At 40.5% G+C, this 25,350-nt stretch overlaps 1 protein-coding gene and 1 long non-coding RNA gene across 11 annotated transcripts in view; one reads left to right on the forward strand and one right to left on the reverse strand.

Annotated features, from left to right (window-relative positions):
- Positions 1-1,542: 1,542 nt before the first annotated feature.
- P2RY1 (purinergic receptor P2Y1) lies at positions 1,543-22,428 on the reverse strand. 9 transcript variants are annotated; one of them, XR_010590610.1, is made up of 6 exons: positions 22,005-22,428; positions 15,858-20,682; positions 9,639-9,706; positions 6,328-6,407; positions 4,792-4,891; positions 1,543-3,752 (listed from the first exon to the last, which is right to left on the reverse strand). XR_010590610.1 is itself a non-coding variant. In XM_024102519.3 (2 exons), exon 2 carries the CDS (start codon positions 20,610-20,612, stop codon positions 19,521-19,523), a length of 1,092 nt encoding a protein of 363 aa, XP_023958287.1. In that variant the 5' UTR covers positions 20,613-20,682; positions 22,005-22,428; the 3' UTR covers positions 12,607-19,520. The 9 variants fall into 9 exon arrangements, 1 of the variants encoding a protein (XP_023958287.1); XR_010590608.1 differs by having other exon boundaries at positions 9,639-9,751; XR_010590605.1 differs by having other exon boundaries at positions 15,773-20,682.
- The window catches only part of LOC135973664 (uncharacterized), a 166,652-nt gene continuing 162,335 nt past the window's right edge, over positions 21,034-25,350 (forward strand). For both annotated transcript variants that reach the window (XR_010590614.1, XR_010590613.1), the window contains exon 1: positions 21,034-21,209. This is a non-coding gene — a long non-coding RNA (uncharacterized LOC135973664). The remainder of the gene's footprint in view (positions 21,210-25,350) is intronic.

Below are 25,350 nucleotides of genomic sequence, written 5' to 3' on the forward strand. Positions count from 1 at the left end.
AAATGCAAAATATTTAAAATGTGCTTACTCTGTTAGCTATAGACAAGAGTGTCTCAAAGGAGATCACCTTCTCTCTTTCCTGATTTTGACTGAAGATAGGCCTCTTATTCTGGGTTTCCTTAATGGGCTCATTAAGGCAATGGAGTACATCTGCCCCGAATAGCTGGCTGACTGACAAGCATCAACTGCTTTCCATTAGATCTAGACAAGCTGGAGAGGGAGTATCATCTGCCCACGCACACTTCAGGCATTCCAATTATAGGTGAGACCTGGCTAGCATTGGGAACACTCAATTTAAATCAGTTTAATTCCCCAAGAGCAATAGGTGAATTCTGAAAAAACCACAAGTGATCTGTATACACCCAGCTGTGGGGCCTGGTCAACTGGTCAGCCTGTAGTTTTTAATTAGAGCAAAGAGTGTTTTTTATTGTTGAACATGGACAGAGTGTTTCTAGGATGATAGGATTCCCCATAAAGGGCTTGTACAATTTATCACAGAGAATTTTTTTTCTCAGTCATGCGTTTTGTTTCCAAAGGTTCTCGTCCCTTCATGGACTTCCCTGGGTGTGGTTCAAACTTGCAAGAGCCTATGTACAAGGCAGGGCAGAACTTCCTGACTGAACTTCCCCAGAGCAGTCTAAATGTTCGTTTGTTCAGGTGGTAGTCTTAAGACCTTGATTCACTCTTTAATTCAGGACTATCTTTTTAACTATGTAGCTGTCATCTATCTCCCTCTGACTCCAAAGCAAGAGCCTCCATCCCAATACTCACTCTGGCATCATAGGCATCCTAGACTGAAAAGACATTTATTTACCTAGTCTATCTTCTGCCAGTGCAAGATTTTTCACTGTTTTCTGATGCTTTGTCCAAACTATCTTTTTAAAGGAATATTTCTCTGGGATGACAACTCTGTCTTTTAGTAGGTTGCTAGTGAAATATACTCCCAGCTCCAAGGAGACCAAAGCAATTTCAATTCTAAACTGACTCCAAAAATGAAGTCTCCAGTGTGATAGCTGTAACAGTAGCATGGCAAGTGAGATGAATTTCTTTGCTGGGCCTCTGCTTTCATTGGATTCTGTTGAATTGAGGAGAATCTACCAGACAATCCTTTTTCCATTTAATTTTTCTTACCTAATAATTTGAGTCCATCAGTATAAATGTGCAATTAATACATCTTACACTAGTTTTCTAAATAACTTTATTATAGAGTTTGACTTTATATATAAAAACATAATGTATATTCTTTTCGCCTACCCATTTAATTATGTACCTTTCTGTAACCAGCCCTTTGAAACCCAAATGAAATATAAATGCAGAGTTAAGATCTTTCTTGTGAGGTAATAAAGTACCAACATTAAAACTTATAACATTGAAAGCGCCACAAGATGTGGAGGAATAAAATTACCTAACTTGGAGTTGCCCTGCCTGTCAGTCTGTCTAGTCTAATCTAAGATAGTTAGATATACATGATTTTGTCTTTAAAAAAATCATAATTCAGTATAAGCATGGAAAGGATTAAGATCAATAAACTGGGTAAGTACAGCATGTTAATCTTTTTTTAATTAAAAGAATTCACATTTGATTACTAATATACTTTATTGGAACAACTGACATATGCACCTCTTGTTACATTATATTTTTGTATGCTTACTTGATGTTTCTTAAGAAACATCTATCGTATCCTACCTGTTTTAATTACTTTCTATGTAGTGGCATTTCATGATGTTTCACAACTTCAGTCAAACTATTTTTTTAAAATGAGAACATTAGATTCGAGCCTACTCCCACTGAGATCAAATAGGGTAGTACTTGGACAGTGAAAAGAGTATCATCAATAGCAAAACCAGGAATAAAGACGCATGCAATACATTGAATGTGAAAGAGCAGAGGTGTTGTGATGCTTCTGGAGATTCATATTCTTAACTGCTTTCTCATCTTTATTTTACATTAATAGGAAAGAGATGAAAGAATGACAGAGAGAGTAGCAGGCATCCATGCCTGACCTTGCGTAAGAGGAACCCTGGAACACCAAATACTGCTAGAAAACTATAGCCCCTAACTAAATATTATGACTGTTCCTTTAGTATTTGTATTACCATAGACTAGGCTAGGGAGTCTGGGGATCCCAATCAAACACCCCATCGTGTCAGAGCTGTGCAAACAACTAAAAGTAGGACAGTTCCTGCCCCAGGGAGTTTACAAGCTAGTTTTCTGACAGATGGCCTTATAATCTTTTTACTCTGTTAAGGATATATGTATATTTCTATTTTGCTACAGTAAATATAGGTTGAGCTTGAGCACTAACTTCATACTGGTGTCTGTACAGAGTTTGGAACTATTATTGACCCACAAGGCAATAAAGTATTGCTACAGTGATAAACAAAAACTAATACAAATTAGTAAAGTAACAATACTAAATAATAAAACATCTCGGTAGAACAAACAACAAATTCCAATGCACTTCCACTCAAGTGCACAAGTGCTCCTGGCCAACAAGTACCAGAGGGATGTTCTTTGAAATTCAGGAAGTACACAATCTGCTGATTCACATTGATCTGTTCTGACTTTATGAACTTCAGCAACTTAGTGCAAGTTTTGCACTTCACATCATAAATGGATCAAGACAAATAGTCAGGCTTCTCAATTCCATGTGGTAGAGACATAGTGTATTTATCATTGGAGCCATCGTCAACCAAGAGACATACCACCTTCCTGTTGGTAGAGGGGAGGATGACTGTTTTGTAACAAAATCCCTCAGCAAATGCTGGAAGGGAAACTAAGTGGGCAAAGGAAGGAGAGAACTGTCATGAGACAGTTGGTAACAGATATGGCAACAGACTGACATGGCAACAGAACAAGTGTGAAAAACAGAGTAGTTTCTTTTAAGGTGTTTACTTAGTGGTTACTGCCTTGCAACCGTATAAGAAAAGAGATTAAAAGACATAACAGATATGCCAGGAGACTGCACACCAACCTAACGCACTCAGGACCTCAAGCCTTGTAAAACATTGTATCTTAGGATGAAACTATCTTCATTTAAAAAGCTCCATTTGGTTCAGAACACAGCAGCCCATTTATACAGCAATACCCGCTACACAGAGCGTGCTACCCAAGGTGCCCTCTTCATTGGTTCCCCACTGAATAATATCTCAAATTCAAGGTTTTGTTCCTCATCTTCAATTCCTCCATGAGACTGGTTACCTCCAAATTACCCGATGGACCATCTCACTGTAGGTGATTGTGACCTTTCATGACAACTGGGTCCCCCTGGAACAGTGCAGCAATCAAACTCAAAAGTGAGACTTACGCATACAGGAGAAAGATTCCTTGGCAACTGGCCTTGACTGTAAACTCACTTTCAGAAGAGACCAAGACGACCACAAACTTCAGCACCTTCCAAACAAAATGACCACCCCACACACTTCTTTGACCTAACATTCCCACAAATCTCACCAAAAATCACGCAATTAAATAAAACCAACTCCTGAGAGTAAGCAGCAAGAAGAAAGAAAATTAGAGGGGTTTTCTTGTGTTCATCTTAGCACATTTCCTAAAACTCTCAAATATGATGGTGGTGAGGGCATTTAGGAGACTCTAGATAAGTAAATAATAGGGTCTGATATAAAGCCTGCTAAAGTGAATGGCAGTCTTTCCAGACCCTTTAAACTGTGTTTGGAGCCCTTGCCGGACAGCAGTGGAGAACTGACTGATCACATTGTGCTAGACTCTGCTCCATGCTTCCATATGTTACGCTGTAAGACAAAAAATACATTAAATATGTTTTGCACTATTGCTTTTCCATGGAAGTAATTGCTGTAGAAATAGTAACTAGAAACAAATATGTACTGAAACTAATTTTTACAAAAGTCTACTATAAATCCAGAAACAATTTAGGTAGAGTATGGTATCCTCCAAACTGCAAATTCAAATGCTGTAAAAAGAATGAAACAGGCTATAAATAAATGTTTGCTATACTCATGAATTGATTAAATAGAACAACTGTAATTTTATGGCACCAATTAAAACTAGTACTTTGGTCAGGCTAATGAAAACATGTATTTGCATAATTAAGCATAAGGTTAAGGAAACCAGAAATAAGTATGTAATAACTTCAAGTTTTATAATATATTTGCATACCCTATATTATTCAGGTTGTACTGCAGAATGAGGCACTTGGATTTTGTTAAAAAAAACATAACCAAGGTTTTACAAAGCCCAATATTAATAGAAAAATATGAAAAGTATTTTGTTTTGCATTTAAAGATTTCCTTGCTGAATAGGTACAAACACTATGAGGGAACCCTCATCTCCTATAGACTTTTGCTTTGCCTTACAATGTAGTATTATTACTTTTGATGCTCCCACCACATCTTTTCTTGTAATGTGGATGCACTTTAGCCCTGCATTGTTTAAGACTCAGCCATTGCAGCATTATGCATGAGAAACAGAAAGTGAAAGGGACTAGTCAGTTGTCATCAATCAAACTGGATGAGGTGCACAAAGTTCACCTACATTATTATTATTATTTATTAGTATTACAATAGAGCTTAAAGACTCCAATCAAATTGGAGCCCCTTTGTGGTAGGCATTGTAAAAATACAAAATAAGAGGTCATCCCTGTATGGAAGAGTTACAATCTAACTAGACATGACAGACAGACAGACACAGACACAACAAATAAGCAACTGGTAAAAGTTCAAAACTAATTTGTAAATAACTATTTCTCTGCAATTTCCATTTGCCCCTCACCCCCCCCCCCCCAGCCAGGCTATCCCCTCGCCCCACACACACCTTTCCAGATGCCAAACTCTGCTCAGTCAGTGCTTGCCCACTGTATCTTTCTTCCGCTCTTCTCCACCCGCACCCCAACAGAAATAGATTAATCCTATGTCTGGAAGAGAACAAAAAATAAGCCAATTCAAGAAGCAATGGAAAGCAAGGTCAGCTGATGCTGCCCTCCTTGTGGAGGGAGTGAAGGAAAGGACTCTACAGGGGGTGAGTATAGGACCCACATCATAAATGATGAAAAGTAAATTAGAATGTTTAAATTCTTTACATTTTAATAATTGAAGTTATTAACTCAGGCAAGGAATTATTTAAAAAAAAAAAGTTAAACCACATTAGGAATCCTTTAAGGCCCTAAGAAGCTACAGGTTATTTCTATGGCTGCAGGTGAATTTCCGCATAGGACTGTGGAATGCCAAATTGGGTGTATCACAGCACCCACTTTCAAGGAAAGAATTCCATCAAACATGAACTCTTTGGACAGGAGAACTATCATGACCTGCCTCAAAGTGAGCTCAGAAAGGTGAGATGGGCAAAGGAGATGGTGTTGGAGTCCAGATCAGGTTCAGGTGTGAGAGTACAGCAGGGTTTAGTTGCACTCTGATAGCAACAAAATTTCACAAGCTGTTTGCACAAGAGTTCAGCCCAAAATGTTGGAAGTCCTGTGAGATCTGCTATGTTTGTGGAGATCTGTCGTCTTGGGACAGGATCTCAGTTTGGTCACATCCATACACATAGTAGGAAATAGGCTTCTCCCAGGTCTGGCTCCTTTATGGGTTGCCAGGCACCCAGTTTTTGACTGGAATGCCCGATCAAAAAGGGATCCTGGAGGCTCCAGTCAGCACCACCGACTGAGCCGCTAAAAGTTGGGTTGGCGGTGCAGCGGGGCTAAGGCAGGCTCCATGTCTGTCCTGGCTCCGCGCGGATCCCGGAAGCGGCCAGCATGTCCAGCTCCTAGGTGCAGGGATGGCCACAGGGGCTCCACGCATTACCCCCACCCCAAGCACTGGCTTCACAACTCCCATTGGCTGGGAACCGCGGCCAATGAGAGCAGCGTGGGCAGTGAACAGAGTCTCCTGGCTCTTCCACCAGGAGCCAGACATGCTGGCCGCTTCTGGGAGCTGCCCCAACCCCTTGCCCCAGCCCCATCCACTCCAAACCCCTCAGCCCCAGCCTGGAGCCCCCTCCTGTACCTCAAGCCCATCTTCCCTGGCCCCACCCCTGAGCCCACACCCCCAGCCAGAGCCCTTGCCCCCCTCTCACACCTCCTGCCCCAGCCTGAAGAAAGTGAGTAAGGGTAGGGGAGAGCAAGTGACTGAGGGAGGGGGTATGGAGTGAGCATGGGGTGGGGCCTCAAAGATGGGGCAGGGTCTTGGGGAAGAGGTGGGGCAATGGTGTTCGGTTTTGTGCGATTAGAAAGTTGACAACCCTAGGCTCCAACCAAGGACCAATTTCAAAAGGCTAAATTCAGAGCTCGGGATTTGAATCAAACTCCTAATCTCCACAACATTCAGACTTGTCCCATATCCATAGGAACATCACCTGACATCCTATCACAGGGGCAGAGTCTTCTTTAGTTGACTGAACATCCATCATCTGTGGAAGAAGTTCTATTTGTTCCCCTTAAAAGGAAGGTAAAAGTTAATGGATGGCGTAAAAATAATTCTTTCTAGCTAATACCAGGAAAGAGAGAGAGAGAGAGAACGGAGAACAACCCTGGATCAAAAATTTAGTATCTCGTCCACAAAATTAGTAATTAGAAGGTGGAAATGCAATGCTCCAAAGATTAAGACTTCTCCTGACCCAGCAAGACAAGCTTTTCTTGCATGGTGGAAGGGTTGTTTCAAACCAGATACTTTCTCAAAATCACAAGATAGTTTGCTGTGCTAGCCTCTTACCCACTGTCTGTGCCTGCACAGGAGAATTACTATTTATACTCTTGGGCATGAATTTGTGATGGTGAGTGAAAAAGAAGTGTATGTTTTGTGGCTACTGAACTGGGTTTATTGTTTTTGTTTTTGGAGGTCAGCCTCTGAGCTGAACATCATTGTTTTGGGCGGTGGGGGGGAAGAGGGGAGTACTGTTAGGAAATAAAGCGAATTTGGGATCAGATTTTCAGTTAGCACCAGTAGCTAAGTAACTGCATCAATGCCTATAAAGATACGAATGTGCACTTATTAACTTTGGTAAATCTGAACCTTATTTCTATTTTATTTTCCCATTCTTATTTTTATCCTAGTTTCTCTCTCTCTCATTCATCCATCTTTCTTCCTGTCTGCTGCTATTAACGTAGTAACTAGTAATATAAGCTAAAAGTTCAGTAGAGGTGAAGAGTAACAGTGTTATTTAGTTGACAAGTAGAACATCTCTTAAATTAGAGCTAAAAATACAACATGTGGCTGCTGCAAGTGCCATATATGGCAAGTGTCATATGTACACTGCTTTTCCTAAGACCTGAGCTGAGTGGTTTTTTATCTCCTCTGCTCCACTTGATGGTCTCATTAACACCTAGGGTACGTCTACACACCATTTTGGAGCAAGTTTCCTAGGCCAGGTCGACAGAACAGTGCTCTAAAAACAGCTGTATATACACAGTAACTTTGAAGTTGCTGCTCAGGCTGGAGCTTGGGCTCTGAAGCCACCTCTTCCTCCTTCAGAGCCACAACTTCAAAGCACTGCCTATACAGCTAAAGAGCTAGCACAAGCTGCTAAGCCACGTCTGTTGACCCAAGCAGGGAGGCTTGGTCCTGCTCGCTCCAAAATGCTATGTAGACAGACCCCTGGGGGACCAATCTGGTGAGTGCCCGCTGCAAGGTACAAAGTACCCGCTGTCATGTGACAATGGAAAACACTCACAGAAAGAGTCAGTTGCTTTTAACACTTGACATGGAATTTTATTAGAATAAGGAAAATAATAATGTCCCTACCACTTCCCTCTATGTGTCTTGCTGTGCTTCAATGTAGATCTTCACCCTAGAACTTCTGCCTGGCTACTTTTTTTGAAAACAATATACACATCTTGAAACTCTTAATTCCTATTGGTTTCAGAAAGAGCTGAACGCTCTGAGCACCTCGCAGAATCAGATACTAAAAGAGTTAAGAGTTTATGGTCATCGAGGCAAAACTTTGCTGGACTACAGAATCAGGCCCCAAGTGTAAGGTTTTGGCAGCTAAGTAGAGAAGCTCATTTTAATTTTTCGTTTTTGTGTTAAAATGGCTTTATATGTAGACAAATCTACTTTAAATTTTCTATATTTTGTTATGGAGGAAATTCCAACCCTCCATTTGTACGTGTGCATGATTAAATGATGAAACTACATGGGGACTGGAAAGTATGAAATTGAACGCAGCCTATGAGCAGGATTTGGGGTATCTTTGCAGATGCTTGTCTAGCCTCGGGGCTCCAATAAGAGCTGTACCTCGCTCCCACAAATGGGGGCTGCAACTACTGGAGTTTTGTAGCTCTAGAAACAATGGTTACACCCACTCATCCTCTAGCCTGGCTCCAAATCCCTCTCTGCACTGACCTATGCAGAAATGGCACAACCCCCTTGTCTGCTATGCCCATGCACAATTACCCCATCACTTAGCTGTGCAAGAGAACCTTTGCAAGTGTTCCACCACCTTGAGGTTTAAAGTAGGAACTACAAAGCCCTAAGAGCATTTTTCCATACCTTAATCATTCTCATCACCCTCCTCTGACACTCCCCTCCCCCTCTTAGGGCTTGTCTATACTTACGCGCTGGTTCGGCGGCAGGCAATCGAACTTCTGGGTTCGATTTATCGCGTCTTGTCTGGACACGATAAATCGAACCCAGAAGTGCTCCCCGTCGACTCCGGTAATCCTGCTCGGCATGAGGAGTATGCGGAGTCGACGGGGGAGCCTGCCTGCCGTGTCTGGACCGCGGTAAGTTCGAACTAAGGTACGTCGACTTCAGCTACGTTATTCACGTAGCTGAAGTTGCGTACCTTAGTTCGAATTGGGGGGTTAGTGTAGACCAGGCCTAAGTCTGCACTATCCTGGTCTCAGAGAAGATATAGCAGAATTAGAGGTACTTAAGATAACTAGATTCTGAATCAGTGTTGTTAAACTCTATTTGTCTTCAAATACAAACTAATGTTTATTTCATAAGATGTAACACCTAGAAACTAGAAAATGAGGGTATTTGGTCAGCTTGACAAGTACAATCTTCCCTAGACATTTTTAAAGCTATCTTCACTGATCATGGATTTAAAAACTGTGAAATTATTTCAGCCTTCAATTACAGTGAGTAATTAACATGCTACAATTCCAGGGCCACAATATCTTAAGAATCTTTGACAAAGAGTCTGAAAATATAACAAAGAGAAAGTGAAAATTAGTTTTGGTTGATAGCTCTAGAAAAGTCAAGTCTTTTTCACTAATACATATAGGCAGCAACAAAATGCATCTGGGTTCCTGGTTGGAAAATCCTTCAGAGTATGTGTACTATTACATTGTTCAGTAGTAAGTTAGGCATTTCATAATTCTACTGTATTGCATGATTTATAATAATAGGTGTGTTTCCCATCTTGCAAGCATTCTTATCCTTTAAACTGTCTAGGGTCATTTAGCAGAGACCAGTTTTTATATGTAAGAAAATACATGATTTGTAAACAATACTCCTTAGCCATTTTATTGTTACTTCGACCATGTGATATGTAAGAAAGCATTATTAATGTTAAGGACGTAACATTATTTCACTTAACAGTGACTACTGTAGATAATCTATTTAGTTGTCTCTATTAAAATAATACACTATAAATGGTACATGTAACTAATTTAAATAAACACCCCCACCATTCCTCAATCCATATTTGTTTCTTCTACCCACCTGCGATATCCTCTCTTAAACTCAGGGTGCAAGTTCATTGGGGCAGGGATGCTTTTTCCATTCTAAATCTGTAGTGTGTGAAGTCACAAGCAGGTTAGAGACTCTAGGTATTACTGTAATACAAATAAAAAGATGGAATAAAGTAGTGGTGAGAGAGCTACATTAATGGATGTAAAATAAGATAGAGAGCTTTTGAAAGTAGTAGAATGACACCTTATATTAGTTAGAGAATCACAATACTCAGATGTAATATGGAATATTATGTAAAGCTAAAAAGATGGATGATTTGAAAGGAATAACAATGTCATATAGAAAGATTACAGAGATACAGTACCACATGTCCCCAGTCTGAATGACAGGCTATTAGCTATAAAACTCAAGACTGACTGTCTTTTTGTTCTGTTTGTACAGTGCCTAGCACGATGAGGTGCTGATGCTATGGTAGTGCAAACAGATAATAGGAATAGTAAATACATTCTCGGAGAGTTCCACTCAAATACTGTAGCTTAAAACTTCCAAACAGAATCTGCCTGTTGAGATCAAATGTCTATTTTGTTGTTAAGACAGTAAATGGAATCTTGGCCCCATTGAAGTTAGTGGCAAAACTCCCAATGAATCCAATGGCTCCAGGATTTTGCTCTATAAGCACTGGAACCGAAAGAAGTTCGAAGAGGTAGCAGGTAAGTGACAGGTCATCAGGCTGGGCAGTATTCAGGAGCATCATTAGTACCTTAAATTGCAGGCTCTTTGAGACAAGGAACATGTTTTTGTTCTGTGTTTGTACAGGACCATGCCTCGGGCGCTAAGGTGCTACAATAATAGAAACAAATAATAATAATAGCTTGGGCTTGTAAGTGATCTGATAGCCTGCAGCAGAGAAAAACTATCTGAAAGCAGGCTGCTCCCTTTAACATAGTACTATTTCAGCAGCACTATAATAACATGCACTAGGAAACTTTAGTGAGTACCAGCAAAGTCTACACAGGCCAGTTAGTGCGCAGCACATGATGTGCTTTAGAATTCACACCCCTTCAGAGTGCATTGCTATACAGTGTACACTAGGTCTTATTCAACACAAGGTATAATATAATTTCACCTTTGTTAGACAAAGTCAAACCCTAGCTGTGTCTGAACAAAAGGAGAGAGAGAGACAGAGGGACAAGCCTTTACATATATTGCAGGTCCTGTAAAACAGAGGAGACCCAGAGAAGCAAGGCTTGTATGGAGTAGAGAGAAGTGGGACAGGCAGTGGAGGAGAGATGGTGATTTGAAGTCATTAAGAAGCACAGTTTTTATAATTTTACAATATTTTATTATGCTACTGTTTCTGTTTCCCCTCTTATTGGAATGTCACCTTCCTAAGTTTCAGGCCTATTGAACTCTAGATTTATCCAAACTGCATTTCTTTAATGGACACAATAATAAAAAATTATACCACTAGATAAGCAACCTCTTCTCCCCCACCCCTATTTGTAAATGTTTTTCTTAACTCCCACATCACCAGAATCTACATTTGGTATTGAAAAATTGGCTCATTTTTAAAAGATGCTACTCAGGTCTGGAGGCAGGGAAGAAAAGAGTTACAAATTTAATTACAAGTCACTAAATATGTTATAAAACACTATCAAACTTACTTTAAATAATATGCTTTTCTAATAAAAACTGCACCACTTGTTTGCCTGAAGTTATAACATTATTACAGATAGATCAGTATTTATTACTATTATATAAAGCAAAGTTGGAAGTGTTTTACATCATATTTCTAAGGTTGCTTAAACATCCATATAATTGAAGATGCCCTGAACCATAGCATTCAGATCCAAATCTAAGTTCAGACTCTGACTTCCTACAAATTCCAAAGCATTCAGATCAGAAATTCTGATCCGGGCCCATCTATGCATGTAGTTTTGCAACAGAAACTACGATCTGTTGACTAGGATCCAATCTTGCAAATAACCATGTAAGTAACTTTACTCGCTGAGTGGTTGAATTGAGTTTAATGGGACTACTTGTCTGCTCCAGCTTATTTCAGAGGTCAAACCAGGCCATAGTATCTCCAGGAGTCATGAGAGTGCCAAGAGGGTATACAGCTGTAACATTTTAAATACATAATATAAAGGTTTTTTTGCATAATGCAGGAAGTTATATTATCTTGTACTGCTGCCTCCCGATAATGAAAGTATGGGATGACATAGTAAGAACAAGAGCAAATCTTGAGTAGTCTACAATGTTATCAATACAGCAAGAGATTTTTGTCATCGTGCATAGTTTTCCTCAAACTTTTAAAATATTTGAGTCCATTTTTAACATTTTAAGCTGCCTAAAAAAGCAATGTGTAGTCACCCTGCAGCAGAATCAGCATGCAATAGCCATCCACAAAGAGAAAAAGGAGCTAGAGAGATATTTTGGCCTTTGATCTAAATATACTGGGTGATGTACTGTAGAGTGTCAGGTAAAGGTTGTGCATGTTTTATAATACTGGGAGAGATGCATACCTGAGGCTGAAAGGGAAAAGGTTAGCAAAATGGAAAGAGAGAGAGAGAGAGAGAGAGAATTATGACAACAGTTATTATGGTAGGTGAAAATTGAAGGTGATGAAGAGGTTTTGTACTGAATATACAGTGTGTAAGACTGGTAGATAGTCAAGGTATATTAGACCAGATTCTGATCTCAATTACACTAGTATATTCTCAGCAGAATTTCACCCACTGAAGTATTTTCTTTATTAGAAAGTAGGTTAGACCATTAAATGCTCTATTGAATAAAATATTTTAACTGACAATCATGCATAATAATTTATTCACTTGTCTTAAACCTCAGTGGACCAGACAGGAGCCTTTCAAGAACTTTCTGAATTTATATACTTTTGCAAATGATAATGATCCTCTCCCCTCATACGTGTGTACCTCTGTTTTAGGAATATCTTGTGAATTTTTAATTTATTGTAATAATATAGAAGGCAGCAAAACAGTGTTCATAATTTTATTGGGTTTTATTTAGTCTGAAGTTGATAGGTACAATGCCAGTAACTCTGGTGGTTGCATTGAGGTTCTGTTGTCACTAAAAATAGTTACAGTTTCTATCACCATGCCTTACACAAAAACTGCATGCAAATGACACAGTGCTTTATAGAAAATAGACAATCATTTTATTCATGAGTTATGCACAACTAGTTTTTTTAGTTACTATTGATTTAAATCAACTACAGAACCTGAGAAGCTTAAATATTGAGTAACACTGTCTCTATAGGCAAGTCAAATTAATTGGCAGTACTAATCACAAGTTTTGGATACACTAAACAATATTAATCTCATAGAATTATAGAAAAATAAACATTTTCACATATGCACTTGAAACACACTGTAGTCCAAATTCACAAAACATTAAGCATGTAAATCACATTTTATTCCTTCATATTAGTTTGAAATGATGATGCCAATACAATTTACATCCCAGACATAACATTGTGTAACAGATACAGATTAAGTGGTCAAATTATCAATGGTGACAAAAACATCTGGAGTTAAAAATAATACAGCAAATGTAAGAGTTATAAAACGCTGCAAGTCAAGCTACTATACTGTAGTTAAGGATTTTTTAGTGGTTCTCAGACAACTTCCGTGTGAGGGTCAAATTCTGCCCTCGAATATGCATGCAAGACCCCCATTAATTACATGTACAAGAAGTAGCATGGTCAGCTGAATGAACACTGGTTTGGGAGTCAGAATCGTCCAAATTCTAATCCTGGTTCTGTTGCTGATTAACTGTATAGGCAATTTGCTTCACCTCTCTGTGTCAGTTTGCCTGTGTATAAAATAGGAATAATGATACTTACCTACATTAGAGAGGACTTAATGTTTGTATAACACCGCACTGAACATGTAAGCTATTATATGAATGCTAGGTATTATTAGTTCTAGAACTTTCAGATATATTTCATGGCATTGTGCCCACATAGGTACTCAGAAGCCATGCTCATGAGCATGAAATAAATGTCTAGAGAGAACTGCATGTAGAATATGGGGAAGCATATAGACTATCCAGCAAAACTTTACTTGAGGCAGAAAGTGGACACTATAACGCTTGGATATTAATGTGTATTAATTTACATTTTTGGAAAATGGGCAAGATATTAGGACTTCCTTTGGCTGTGAAGAACACAGGAGACCAAATAAAAGACTAAAGCAATATGGGGCAAAAATGCCCCAGAAGCAGTGGGAGTAAGCCAAGCCAGGATAGCATGTTTTCCCCTTCTTCTGTGCCTGGGACCCAGAGAAACTCTACTCACTTTTAGGGATAGGCGGTGAGCGAATAAAAGGAACAGCCATTTTACATAGCATGTGCCTCTCAGAATCCAGTGGAAATGCAGTGGGCAAAAGGAGCAGGAGTTAATTCTCCACCCTGTGGTCTGCACTGTATCTTCTCCACAGAGGGGGAAAATAGCACAAGCTCAGTTGGAATGACCAGTAGCAACCCCACATATCCTTAAGAAGCCATGCTGCCAGAAGGGAGGAGTACTGGCCCTTGGCAGAGCTGTGGTGTACAGGTCCTGGGTCCCCTGCCTTCACTGTTCCCCCGTTTTTCCTCATGAGGGAAGGATTCAGTGACTATAGGAAAATCCCTACCATGGGTTTTAATGTTGCAATGGTGTAATGCGACCCTTAATAATAATAATATATGGAGATATACCTATCTCATAGAGCTGGAAGGGACCTTGAAAGGTCATTGAGTCCAGTCCCCTGCCTTCACTAGCAGGACCAAGTACTGTCCCTGACAGGTTTTTTGTTGTTGTTTTTTTGTGTCCCAGTTCCCTAAGTGGCCCCCTCAAGGATTGAACTCACAACCACCCTGGGTTTAGCAGGCCAATGCTCAAACCACTGAGCTATAACAACATGCTTATTAGATAGTTCTATAAAATAATAACTCAATCCCAAATTCTGTCCTCAAATGCGCATGGGAAGCTATCCCTAAATTCAATGGGAGTTACTCATGTGCATCCAGTGGCAGAATTTGGCACTTGGTGTCTTTAAAATTAAATTTTCATTAGGCTACTAATGCATAAACTGGACTCAAACCTGCTAGTTTAAAAACAACAAATTTAAATAGCCAAAATATCAAGCTATTGAAGTTTCTAAAGTGCCCACAGCACACATACAGTAACTAGATTACAGTTGCTTCATTTTGTATTAGACATTATCCCTCCTGGGAGCAACTGGGCATAAATGAGGCAAATTTGACCCCATGGAGCTATAAACTGCAAATATACCACGAACAGTCATTTGTTTCTGTATAGATCATTGTAGCTCTGTTTAGGTCAAATATTCATTTCTTTAAAAGTTTTTTTTTTTTTAAATAAAAAGTGTTTATCAAGAGCTTTTATGGATCTCTAAATAAATAAATGTATATTTAGAAGACTACCAGCAAAGATGCCAAGAGAAAATAGCTGGCTCAAGGTTCAAGTCCGGCCTATCACTCTAAAGAGTTAAGTCAGTACTGTTAGGCAGACTTTGTGTAAGGAGGTGATTGCCTGAGTCCAAAATCCCACTGTCATCATTGTCACTAAATGGCATCATTCTCAGCAGTGTCAGCAAAGGTCTGAATGGAAATAAAAACTGTATTCTCCTCACATACCTAGAGGTGGTTCCACTAGGGTCAGCATGAGAGATGTGGTGAGAGGCACGTTAGGGGATTTTCTCTGCTGATGCTAGTGCTGTGAATAGATGGAGGGGGGTCCTTTGGTCTCAAGGCCTATCAGGCTGGTTACCTTTCACTAGTATTAAATTCATTTTAATAAGATTAAATCCCAAATAGCAGTAGTGTTTACCAATATATCTGGCAAATTCCCCCAGGAGCTATGCCACACTGAGCAAGAAAACAATTTATTTCTGGTCCCATAACATCCAGCCCTGCGACAGTTGGCCAGATCCTCCTCGGATGTGATTACCCAACACACACCATGCTGTGATGTTGCAGGTACAAAGTAGTCATGCTGGAGCACTGAGTTAGAGTCACTCTTGTTATCCTGTGCCATGATTTTGCAGTAGCTCTATCTACTCTGAGGTGCAGAATGTGTGCCAAATACATTACTGTTAAAAAAAAAAAAAAAAAAAAAAAAAAAAAGGTGGGGACTTAACGTGAGATTCTGTGGACCAGCTCCATGTTCCAGCTGAACTCAGTGGTAGTTGTGTCATCTCAGAATGGTGCATGTCAGGGACTCACATCAGAATAGGATGGTGGTACTGGTTGTTGGTAGTTCTGAATGTCACAGGACCTGAAAGGAAAATAGAATAAGTTTTAAGATAAAAATGTACTTAATGCCCCTCCTAACTGCACCATGGAAATTTCCAGGGCATAACTGAGCTAAAGATACTGGAATGAGGTGCGTTGCCTCCGCAAGTCACCTTTAAAAAATAATCCTGATTACATACAATACTGCCACAATGGACAATAGTGAGGTATTGGGCTGGTCTCTTTAAGTGAGTGTATGCAGGCAAGATGAGTAAAAATTAACTTTCCACTGTTGTGTGGAAGGCACAGCAGGAGTCCATGTTTGGAAACCAATGTGCTGTAGGGAGAATGGTGTACCCCATAAAGGAGCAGAGCGGCGGGCATTCTGCCACTTAAGGAGGGTAAATATTGCCTTCGAGTTTCCCATAGAGTTGTGCAGATCCTCCCTGCCCCTCATTATGAGCTGTACCTATGTGTTACAATTGCATCCCTAAAATTTTGTTGCTGCTCTTGATTTTTAAGGTCTAATATACATTAATGAATAGCCAATATGGTTTAGCACAGCTTTGATACACATTTAAAAAAATTAAAGTAGGTTGATATTTTTTTTTTCAAGTATCTAAATACAGACTTATCTGAATCTGAGGATTGACTATCTATTGAGTACGTGTGTTTCATGCTTCAAAAAATTCCTAATTAGTGCAACATTTTATTCCCTAATTGGAGGAAAAAAGAAAAAAAAAAAAACCACAAAACTGTAAAAATAACATGATTTTAAACCCATGAAAACCCATTCATTGCACAGGCTGCAAATCCATTCTGACACTATCCTTAATTCATCTGCCAAGCCCACCAGTGCATGTCTCAGTTAAGTGTGGTCTCATAAGTGCATAGTTACACACTATGTACTGTGGGGCTGATTCTCATTCTCTGGCAGCGTAAAGGAGCCTTAGCCTTTGTCTCCACTAGCACTTTTGTCAGCAAAATTTTTGTCAGTCAGGGGAGTGAAAATGGCATAAGTTTCACAGAGAAAAGTGCCTGTGTGGACAGAGCTATGTCGGCGGGAAAGCTCTCTCCCACCGGCACAGAGCAGCTACACAGGAGACCTTACAGCAGCTCAGCTACAGCGGTATACAGCTGTGCCACCATAAGGTCTTTAAGGTAGTCTTAGCCTTATAAATGAGAACCAAGGTCTGTACATTCAACAATGTTTTGTCACAAAGAGGAGCATTAGCCTTGACTTTTTGCATTAGCTTTACATTTTCTTGGATTTATAGGATTAAATGAGATTTTTAGCATTACTGTAAAATATTATGCTTGCTAAACAGTAGCTTAATTTATGTGTAGACTGCACATCAACAGCAAATGGTAGTCCAAAATGTCTTGCAGGGCTGGATCTGATAGTTTATTATAAAAGATGTTCCATTAGAGTACAATTACAACAATTCAAACATGCCATTCTATTTTTTCCATTAATGCTCAATTATGAAAATATGAAAAACAGAATCATTTAAAATGTTATTAGACAACACTTCACATTTGTACTTAGTCTTCCAATAAATAAGTTAAATAAATAGTTTTTGCAGGTTAAGTAGTTTTATATTTCTGAATGTAAGCTGCTTAACAATGTAGTCAAGAGATCTCTAGAGCTATTCATTTTCTGCATGTAGTCAGTCCTTGGAAATTAATAAGCAAAATAGAAATAGTTTATTTTTATTCCTAGTATAAAGTTTGTGGGGGCTGAGGATTTGTTAAAACCATTTACTGATTACATATCACACCATTTTGTGCGCCAGATTCAATAATACTTTCAGACACATTTCAAACAATATCCATGTGAAATAAATAAGGTTTTGTTCCCCACAGATTCTGTCTGTGTTCAACTCCTCACTAACGGATGCATTACACAATGTATTATTCTGCCCAATTTTAGGTGACCCTTTTACACATTTGGGTGAGACAAATTTTGAAGGTACCCACTCCCCAGCATGAAATTATTGGCAGTGTATTGCAACATTTTGTTGATACAGTAATTCTTTATTCACAGTAAAAAAAGGTTGAAGTTTATCTTTTTTTTTTTTTCTGATTCCAACAAATATTGTTCTTTAACCCATTTTGATAAGAATTTGCCTGGGAAACAGCTTGTTATCACACAAGATAAGAAAGTGAAAAATGCTTGTACCAAATGAAGGTTAAGATAATTCAAGCAACAAAGAGTCCTGTGGCACCTTATAGACTAACAGATGTATTGGAGCATAAGCTTTTGTGGGTGAATACCCAGTTCATCAGATCCATGTGAATGAAGATGAAGAATCCATGCACACATGCGTCTGACGAAGTGGATATTCACCCACGAAAGCTTATGCGCCAATACATCTGTTAGTCTATAAGGTTGTTTGTTGCTTTTTACAGATCCAGACTAACACGGCTACCCCTCTGATACAAGATAATTCAAATATCTCTGGCTTTTATGTGGATAAAAATTGAAGTGTTTTCAATAATAGAGTTTGTTACCCATAAGAGAATTCACACAAACTTCCAGCATCAGATGCTGAGTGTCAGAGCCGCAGTGAAGTGTTGGCCAAAATTTGTAACTCTAAAGAGCAAGCCTCTTCCAAATCTGTAAATTTGGTCCTGCCATTTGCCCAAGCAGAGCCCATTCCTGCAGTCCTTATTCAGGTCCATTATTTGGTTCTTTCCACTGAAGACAATGAGGGTTTTACTTTAGCAAGGACTGAAATATTGGATATTTAGATATGCAGTACCAATTTGTTGTACTCAAATTTGTAGGTGATATCTACACTCAAAATGTACTGTGATTGTGTGTGCATAGGTAGCTGCTTGCACAAAAAGCAAAATAGACATCAGTCTGTGTGGAAACATCCGGGTGAAATTCTGACCCCTCTAAAATCAATAGCATTGACTTCAACACTGCCAAAATTTCACCCTTAATTTTCACGTACAATCACAATAATTTGTGAGAGTCATAATACACATGGGCCTGGAACCTATCCTTATAGGAATCAAGCCTTCAGCGAAGATAGAACCAGAAAGGGCACCACTGTGCTACCAAAATATTATCATTTGCTCCAAAAGTAGAAGATACAGAAATCACAAGATAATGTTCAAGATTGCTGCATCATGATCTTAATGTAAACAATTTTTTACAGTGTAAGTGTAAAAGAAGAGGCTATGGATGGAAGTATGGACAGAGGCCCAGAAAAGAAGTTTATTTTTCTTGGAGATTTATTTTTTTTAAAATCTGTTATTATTAATGGAGAGAAAAGAATTAATAACAGCAGCACATTTGAAACTATTATTTCCTCTGTGGGCTTTGCTTGGTCTTATTTTATCTGACCCCAATCAGAAAGATATACTATTGTGAGCATTTTTTTAAAAAAAGGTTAAAAACAGAAATCTGATGCGTTTCCACCCCGCCTTTACGATTAATTTTTTTTTTTTTTTTAAACACTTACTTTGCTTAAGTTCTCCTTAAACTCACAAAATGAAACACTCCCCGACACAAAAAGAGCAAGGTTGCTGGCCGGTTCAGTAGATTTTCCCCAAACAGTCATGGCACTAGAGCATCTTACTGTGTTAAAAACGGACAGTTTTTTGTTTTGTTTTTTGCAACTGCTTGCAAATCTTTTGCATTCACAAACTCGTGTCTCCATTCACTTTATATTCTGCTAAAATATTGAGAGTCACTTCCTCGCTTTTTGATTGCACATTGAGCTCACTTCTTCTAGAAGCTTTTCTGGTTGCCCTTGAAAGTCTACTTCTAAAAGTATCACCTGCCAAAAAATACAGAATAGGATCTACACAGCTGTTGAGACTAGCTAACCCCCTTGTCACTTGGTAAGTGGCATATACTTTGTCATTGAAGGCACACATTTGTGGAGTCTGAAAATCCAGTCTGGCTCTTAGATTCAATGTCTTCATCACATGAAAGGGAAGATAAGACACGGCAAAGACCATCAACACAATAATAACCAGGTAAATTGATTTTCTCCTAAGAGGAGAATTGTCCAAATCCTTGTAAATCAAAGCTTTCACTATTAGTCCGTAACAACCAAGAATCAATATAAATGGGATGCAGAATATAAACACAGTGGTGCACATGCTGTAAATGAAGTAACTTCTCAGATAATCATCAGTTGTAGTATCATAACATGTAATGGTTTTATTTTTCCTTAGCCCAGTTCCAGAGTAGAACAATATAGGAGAAATCCCAGCTATAACAATGACCCAAACAAGGGTACTGATGTAAACAGCATTCTTTTTCTTCAGTCTCCCAAGTGATTTCAAAGGATACACTACCCCTGTGTATCTGTGCACACTGATGCAAGTCAGAAACAAAATGCTGCCATACAGGTTCACATGGAAGATGAACCTTTGCAGTTTGCACATGATATCTCCGAAGATCCAGTCAGTTTTATTGAAGTAATAAAAGATGAGGGCAGGGAGTGTCAAGACATACAAGAAATCAGCTAATGCCAGATTAAACATGTAAACTGAGATGCCACTCCAAGGCCTCATGTGGAAGACAAACATCCAGATCGCCACACTATTGCCCAGGAATCCAGAGATAAAGACTAGAATGTAGACAGTGGGTAGGTAATAGAACTGGAAGCCGGTTTTGGTTAGGGAACATTTGGTAGTGGCATTTCCCAGAGTCCAGCCAGTGTTTGACAGAATGTTGGTTTCAGTCCCATTCAAAACAGCTGAAAAGAGGACTTCAGTCATGATCTCTCCACTAAAGTCAAACAGGTCTGGGGCTAAAGCAGCAACTGTCTCTGGGGGGACAAGAAAGCATCTAAAACAAAAAGGCAAAGAAAGACCCAGTTGGAACCTAGAATTTTTTGTTGTTGCTTTTATTCAAACATTGTCAGATGAAGAATCCATGTACACTTTTCAATTTTATGCATCAACCATTCAATTATTTTTCTCTACGCAGTTTAGGTTAGCACAGGGCATGAACTTTTTCTATCAAATATTTAAACTTGCCAAGTGTCACACTTGGACATGCAGCAAAGAGTTACAGATCCAGACTAACACGGCTACCCCTCTGATACTTGACACTTGGACATGAAACAGGCACCCTCCCTCACCCCCAATGAAGACTGCCAGCATCCCTGCTAGAATTTAACACATCCAGATGGGCTGCTGGGAGTCAACAGGGTCCCGCTACAGATCCTTCTCCTCCTCCCTGCCACCAGGAGCTACGGTACAACAGGGGGGTCTTCAGGGAGCCAGGCGAACTCACCTCTCCCTCCCTTGTTACTCCCCTTGCTAGACCCCAGCTGACATGAATCTGGCATGAGCAAAGAGGAAACAATGAGGGTAAGGAGGAAGTGGCTGCTGCACCAGTGCCCCAAGGATGGCCATCAGGGGCTGTCAGTGGTTGATGTGGAGATGATGGAATGGGGGTACAGACTGCATTGGGAGTAGAAAGGGGCAGGAACTGAAAGAGGGAAATGAAGCAGGCAGGAGCCAAAGTAGGGGAAAGGGGGGGGGGAGAGAAAGACACACAATGGAGGGATTAGGAACTGGCAGAAGAGGGGCTGACTGTGGCAAAGGCGGTAAGGGTGTCATAGAAGGGAGCAGGGGCTCAATAGAAGAGGGAGAGAATGGGCCCAAAGGGGACAAGCTGAAGGAGGCTAACGGGGAGAAGAGAAGGGCAGACTAGGGGAGGCTAAAGGGGGCAGCGGCAGAAGAGGGAGTCTGCTCCAGGTTCCCGCCCAAAGCAGTGATTTATATTGCCCCCTTGGGGTGAGCCTCCCCTCCCCCGGGCAATCTCGCAGAGCTTCCGCTCTTCCATCCACCTCAGGCTTCGGGCTACCCCCAACCCCCGCCCCCGGGGGCCCTTTAAGCGACCCCCTGCCCCGCAGCTCCCTCCACCTGCCCCGGCCGCCCGGCTACCCCTGGCACCTTCTCCCTCCGCGGGGAGGACCCAGAGTCCCGGCCGCCGCTGGGGCAGGCTCCCGTCTCGGCGCACGGGGCAAGCCGTGGCGGGCTTGGGGCAGCCGCGCCAAACTTGTGGGCGCTGCCGGTGCCGCCCCGCGTGAGCGCGCCGGGGCAGGGCGAAGCAACGGCCGACTTGCCCCGGGCACCGCCGCGCTCCCTGGGCGAGCCTACCTTCCCGGCAGCTCCGCGGGTCCGCTCCTCGGAGATCCGGCCCCCGCCCTGCCGCCGCCTGCTCAGCCGCTCCGGAAGGCAGGAGAAGGGGCGCCCGGAGGGCGGCATGTGCCTCTCACTCCCCGCGCCGGCTGGGAGCGCAGGTCCCCGCCGTGCCACCTTGAAGGCTCGCCGCAGCCCCGCTCGGCACTAGGCGAGGGCGGAGGGAGCAGGAGGCGGGAGCGGGCTGAGGAGCAGAGTTCAGCCTCCTTAGGCGGCGGCAGAGCCGGGAGTGGCCGCCACCCACTCAGCCCCAGCCCAATCGCGGCTCCGCTCCGGCCCCCCTCGGCTCCAAGCCCGGGAACAGGGGACGGAGCGCAGCACGCAGCAGCGGCTCCGGGAGAAGCTGCTTTCTGACGGGCGCGTGTTAGCTCAGCTCCATGTACCCTCCCTTCTGCCACCCAGAGCGCTTTTTGGGGGTGGAAGAGGGGGAGAGAGATAGCAGGGAAGGATCCAGCAGTTATAGTTAGTTTCCTTGACCAGCTGGCTGTAGCTTTCAGAAGTGGGAAGGGAACGCACCGCCTAGCGAAGTTCCTGACACCCAGAGAGTTGTTCTGCTACAAACAACAGCCATCCCTACAGATACAGATACAGAGCTGCACATAGTCGGAAACCCCGCGCAGTCACATTTACAGAGATAGTTACACGCAGAGACAACCCCCCCCCCCACACACACACACCATCTTTACTAACATCTACGTTAATAATAAACCGCATTCTTGGCATGAACATGTGTCATTTTATCACAGCTCTATTTAACGCGATTACACACATGCATAACTTAAACCATAGACAGACTCACACACTGATATACGATAAAACCCTCACAGGCACTGACAGGTAGATCATTGACACTCATTCACACACACTAACGCTCATTTACATACCCATAGGCACAGAACTACTCGGACAGGTGGGAACAAAACACCTCCTTTCAGGAGGCAGATGTAGAGAGAACATATGCAGACAACGGCTCCCTGTTAAACAAATGGGGCTTTTTTTCTTTTTTTTTTTTTTTTTTGTCGTCCTTTAGATTTTACCTTGCGAGGCGCTGCCTTAAATTTAAAAATTAATTTGACTTTGTTTATGCTTTGGTTGTTTGACAATCGGGGAAAGATTCAGATTCATTCTTACCAGATCTGTGATTCTTCTAAGACCCGGAGACTTCTAAAAGTCTCTTTATTCATCTTAAAAGATATGTAATTTTTGTCTTCAGTGAAACTTTTGAAGTATTAGTCTACAGTGGAAATGCCTGGAAAAAAATAATTTACAGGTACCGACTGTAAACAAAACACAGTATCAGCAGTCCTAGAAGTAAATGGTATGTTGCTCTCTAGTTTAACTTTGTGCACCAAGCATTTAATTTACTTTTCCAAAGTAACCTGCATTGTATTTTCTAGGTCAGAATGTTATTATTTTGTTTCCTTAACAAAACAGAATTCACTGGTTTCATCCATCTGGTTTCTTGCTCCTGTGTAGTAAAGTGTGTGATGTAATACATACTACAGTCACATCCCTACTAACTTGAAATACAGCCATAATTTAGCACTATTACTATTTCTTGCATTATTTATGTATAAAATTTTCAAACTTGAAAGTCTTTCCAAATTACATAACTAATTTATTGGGAAAGCTTAGCAGGGAAACCATCCAAATGCTCTATGTCTCCAGGAATACACAAATAAATGCATAGAGGAATTTTAAACGGGTCACTTCTTAGGGTAAGTTGCACAAAAATATAATTTTAAGCAATGTTTTGTTTCTCAGTGATAGAACCTTATGCTTTCTATACATTTTGGTGGGTTGTTGTTTTTTTGTTTCTCTTTTGCAACATTTCAGTAGCTACAGACTTACTACTTTAAAGCTTTTTTCCCCTCTCCATTTTATCCCAAATAAGGGAACATCTGAATAGTATGTACCATAAAAGTATAGTCTCATTTTACAAAATTGTTCATTGTTATCCTCTCATTTAAAATGTTAGCAAAAATCCCCTCATAACCACAGTGTTCCCATAAGAGAACCTACCCACAAAACAGTATATATATATATATATATATAAACCACCATGCTGGCTTAGGAATGAGATTACTGCTTTCATAAGAGGATAAAATAAACTGTTCAGCCTTGTAGTTTAATAAAGACTTGGATTGTTGCTTTAGGGGAAAAACAATGCAATGCTATTAGCATGCTAAAAGTTTTTTAAAATTGCCTATTTATTGTTTTACTATTAGTGATTTCATTACTCACATTAGTGATAAATGTTTTATAATAAATATCAATCTATCTAGCACAGTAAATTTACACAGTATTTTAGTGGTTAGAGTCAGTTATAGTTTAGTTAGGTAGGTGCCGTGCAAGCCTTCCTACACACATCGACCAAAGCAGACGTCATGCCTGACAGCAATTTCCCTCTTTTCCAGTCTAGAGCAAACTGTGAATCATACCAAACAGTTGTAGTTTAGTAATATCAGCAAATATACTGTGAGAACTAAAATCCATTGTCATGTGTTACCTAAGCAGTGTTTTAAGTTCTGACTTCTAAAGGTGAAAGGCATTAACTGTGCATTAACTCAGTGTCCCACAACCACCAATTAAAAGAAAATGTTTTCAAAATTCTTACCCATAACTGAAATACTGTAAGTGCTTACAAGGCGTCAGCTATGCTCTGAGCCTGCATCACTGACAAACTGTCAGTGTAATGAATAGTCTTGAAGACTGAAATACATCAAAATTTTATTTAATATAAGTTAAAAAAACCTAAATATAATGGCACTGAAGTACATATACTGGAAATACAATTACTAACAGTGTATCAATAACAATATAAAGAAATTCATATAGAATAATCATCCTTTCTGCTCATACTTAGAGGTGATCAAAGGGATGTGAGGCTCAAATCCTGACCCCACTGAAGCCAGTCACAAAACTCCATTGACTTCAATAGGGCCATGATTTCAATAGGCCCAAGTATGTAAGAGGAAGAAAGAAGTGTATGTAGTAATATTCCTCAAGAAAGCATGGAAGTTACTATTTATAAACAATGAGTGTTTGAGATTCTGTGCACCAAATTAATCTTTAATATGACTTTATTAGAGATGATTAAGGTATTAGGCTCTGCTTCTCCTAAAACACAAGTGGCTTCTTTTCAAGGCATCATCCCATTTGTTAACTGTAAAAATTATTGTGGAATTTCCCATAGACCGTGGTGTTAGACATATTAAAATTTGTATTATGGGAGCGCTCAGGGCCGGCTCTAGGCACCAGCAAAACAAGCTGGTGCTTGGGGCGGCACATTTTTAGGGGCGGC

The sequence above is a fragment of the Chrysemys picta genome, chromosome 9 (assembly GCF_011386835.1).
Source record: "Chrysemys picta bellii isolate R12L10 chromosome 9, ASM1138683v2, whole genome shotgun sequence".
NCBI lineage: Eukaryota > Metazoa > Chordata > Testudines > Emydidae > Chrysemys > Chrysemys picta.

Bases quoted from the DNA above. Each gene is read 5' to 3' on its own strand.
- P2RY1 (XM_024102519.3), bottom strand. From the start codon at position 20,612: ATGACTGAAGTCCTCTTTTCAGCTGTTTTGAATGGGACTGAAACCAAC.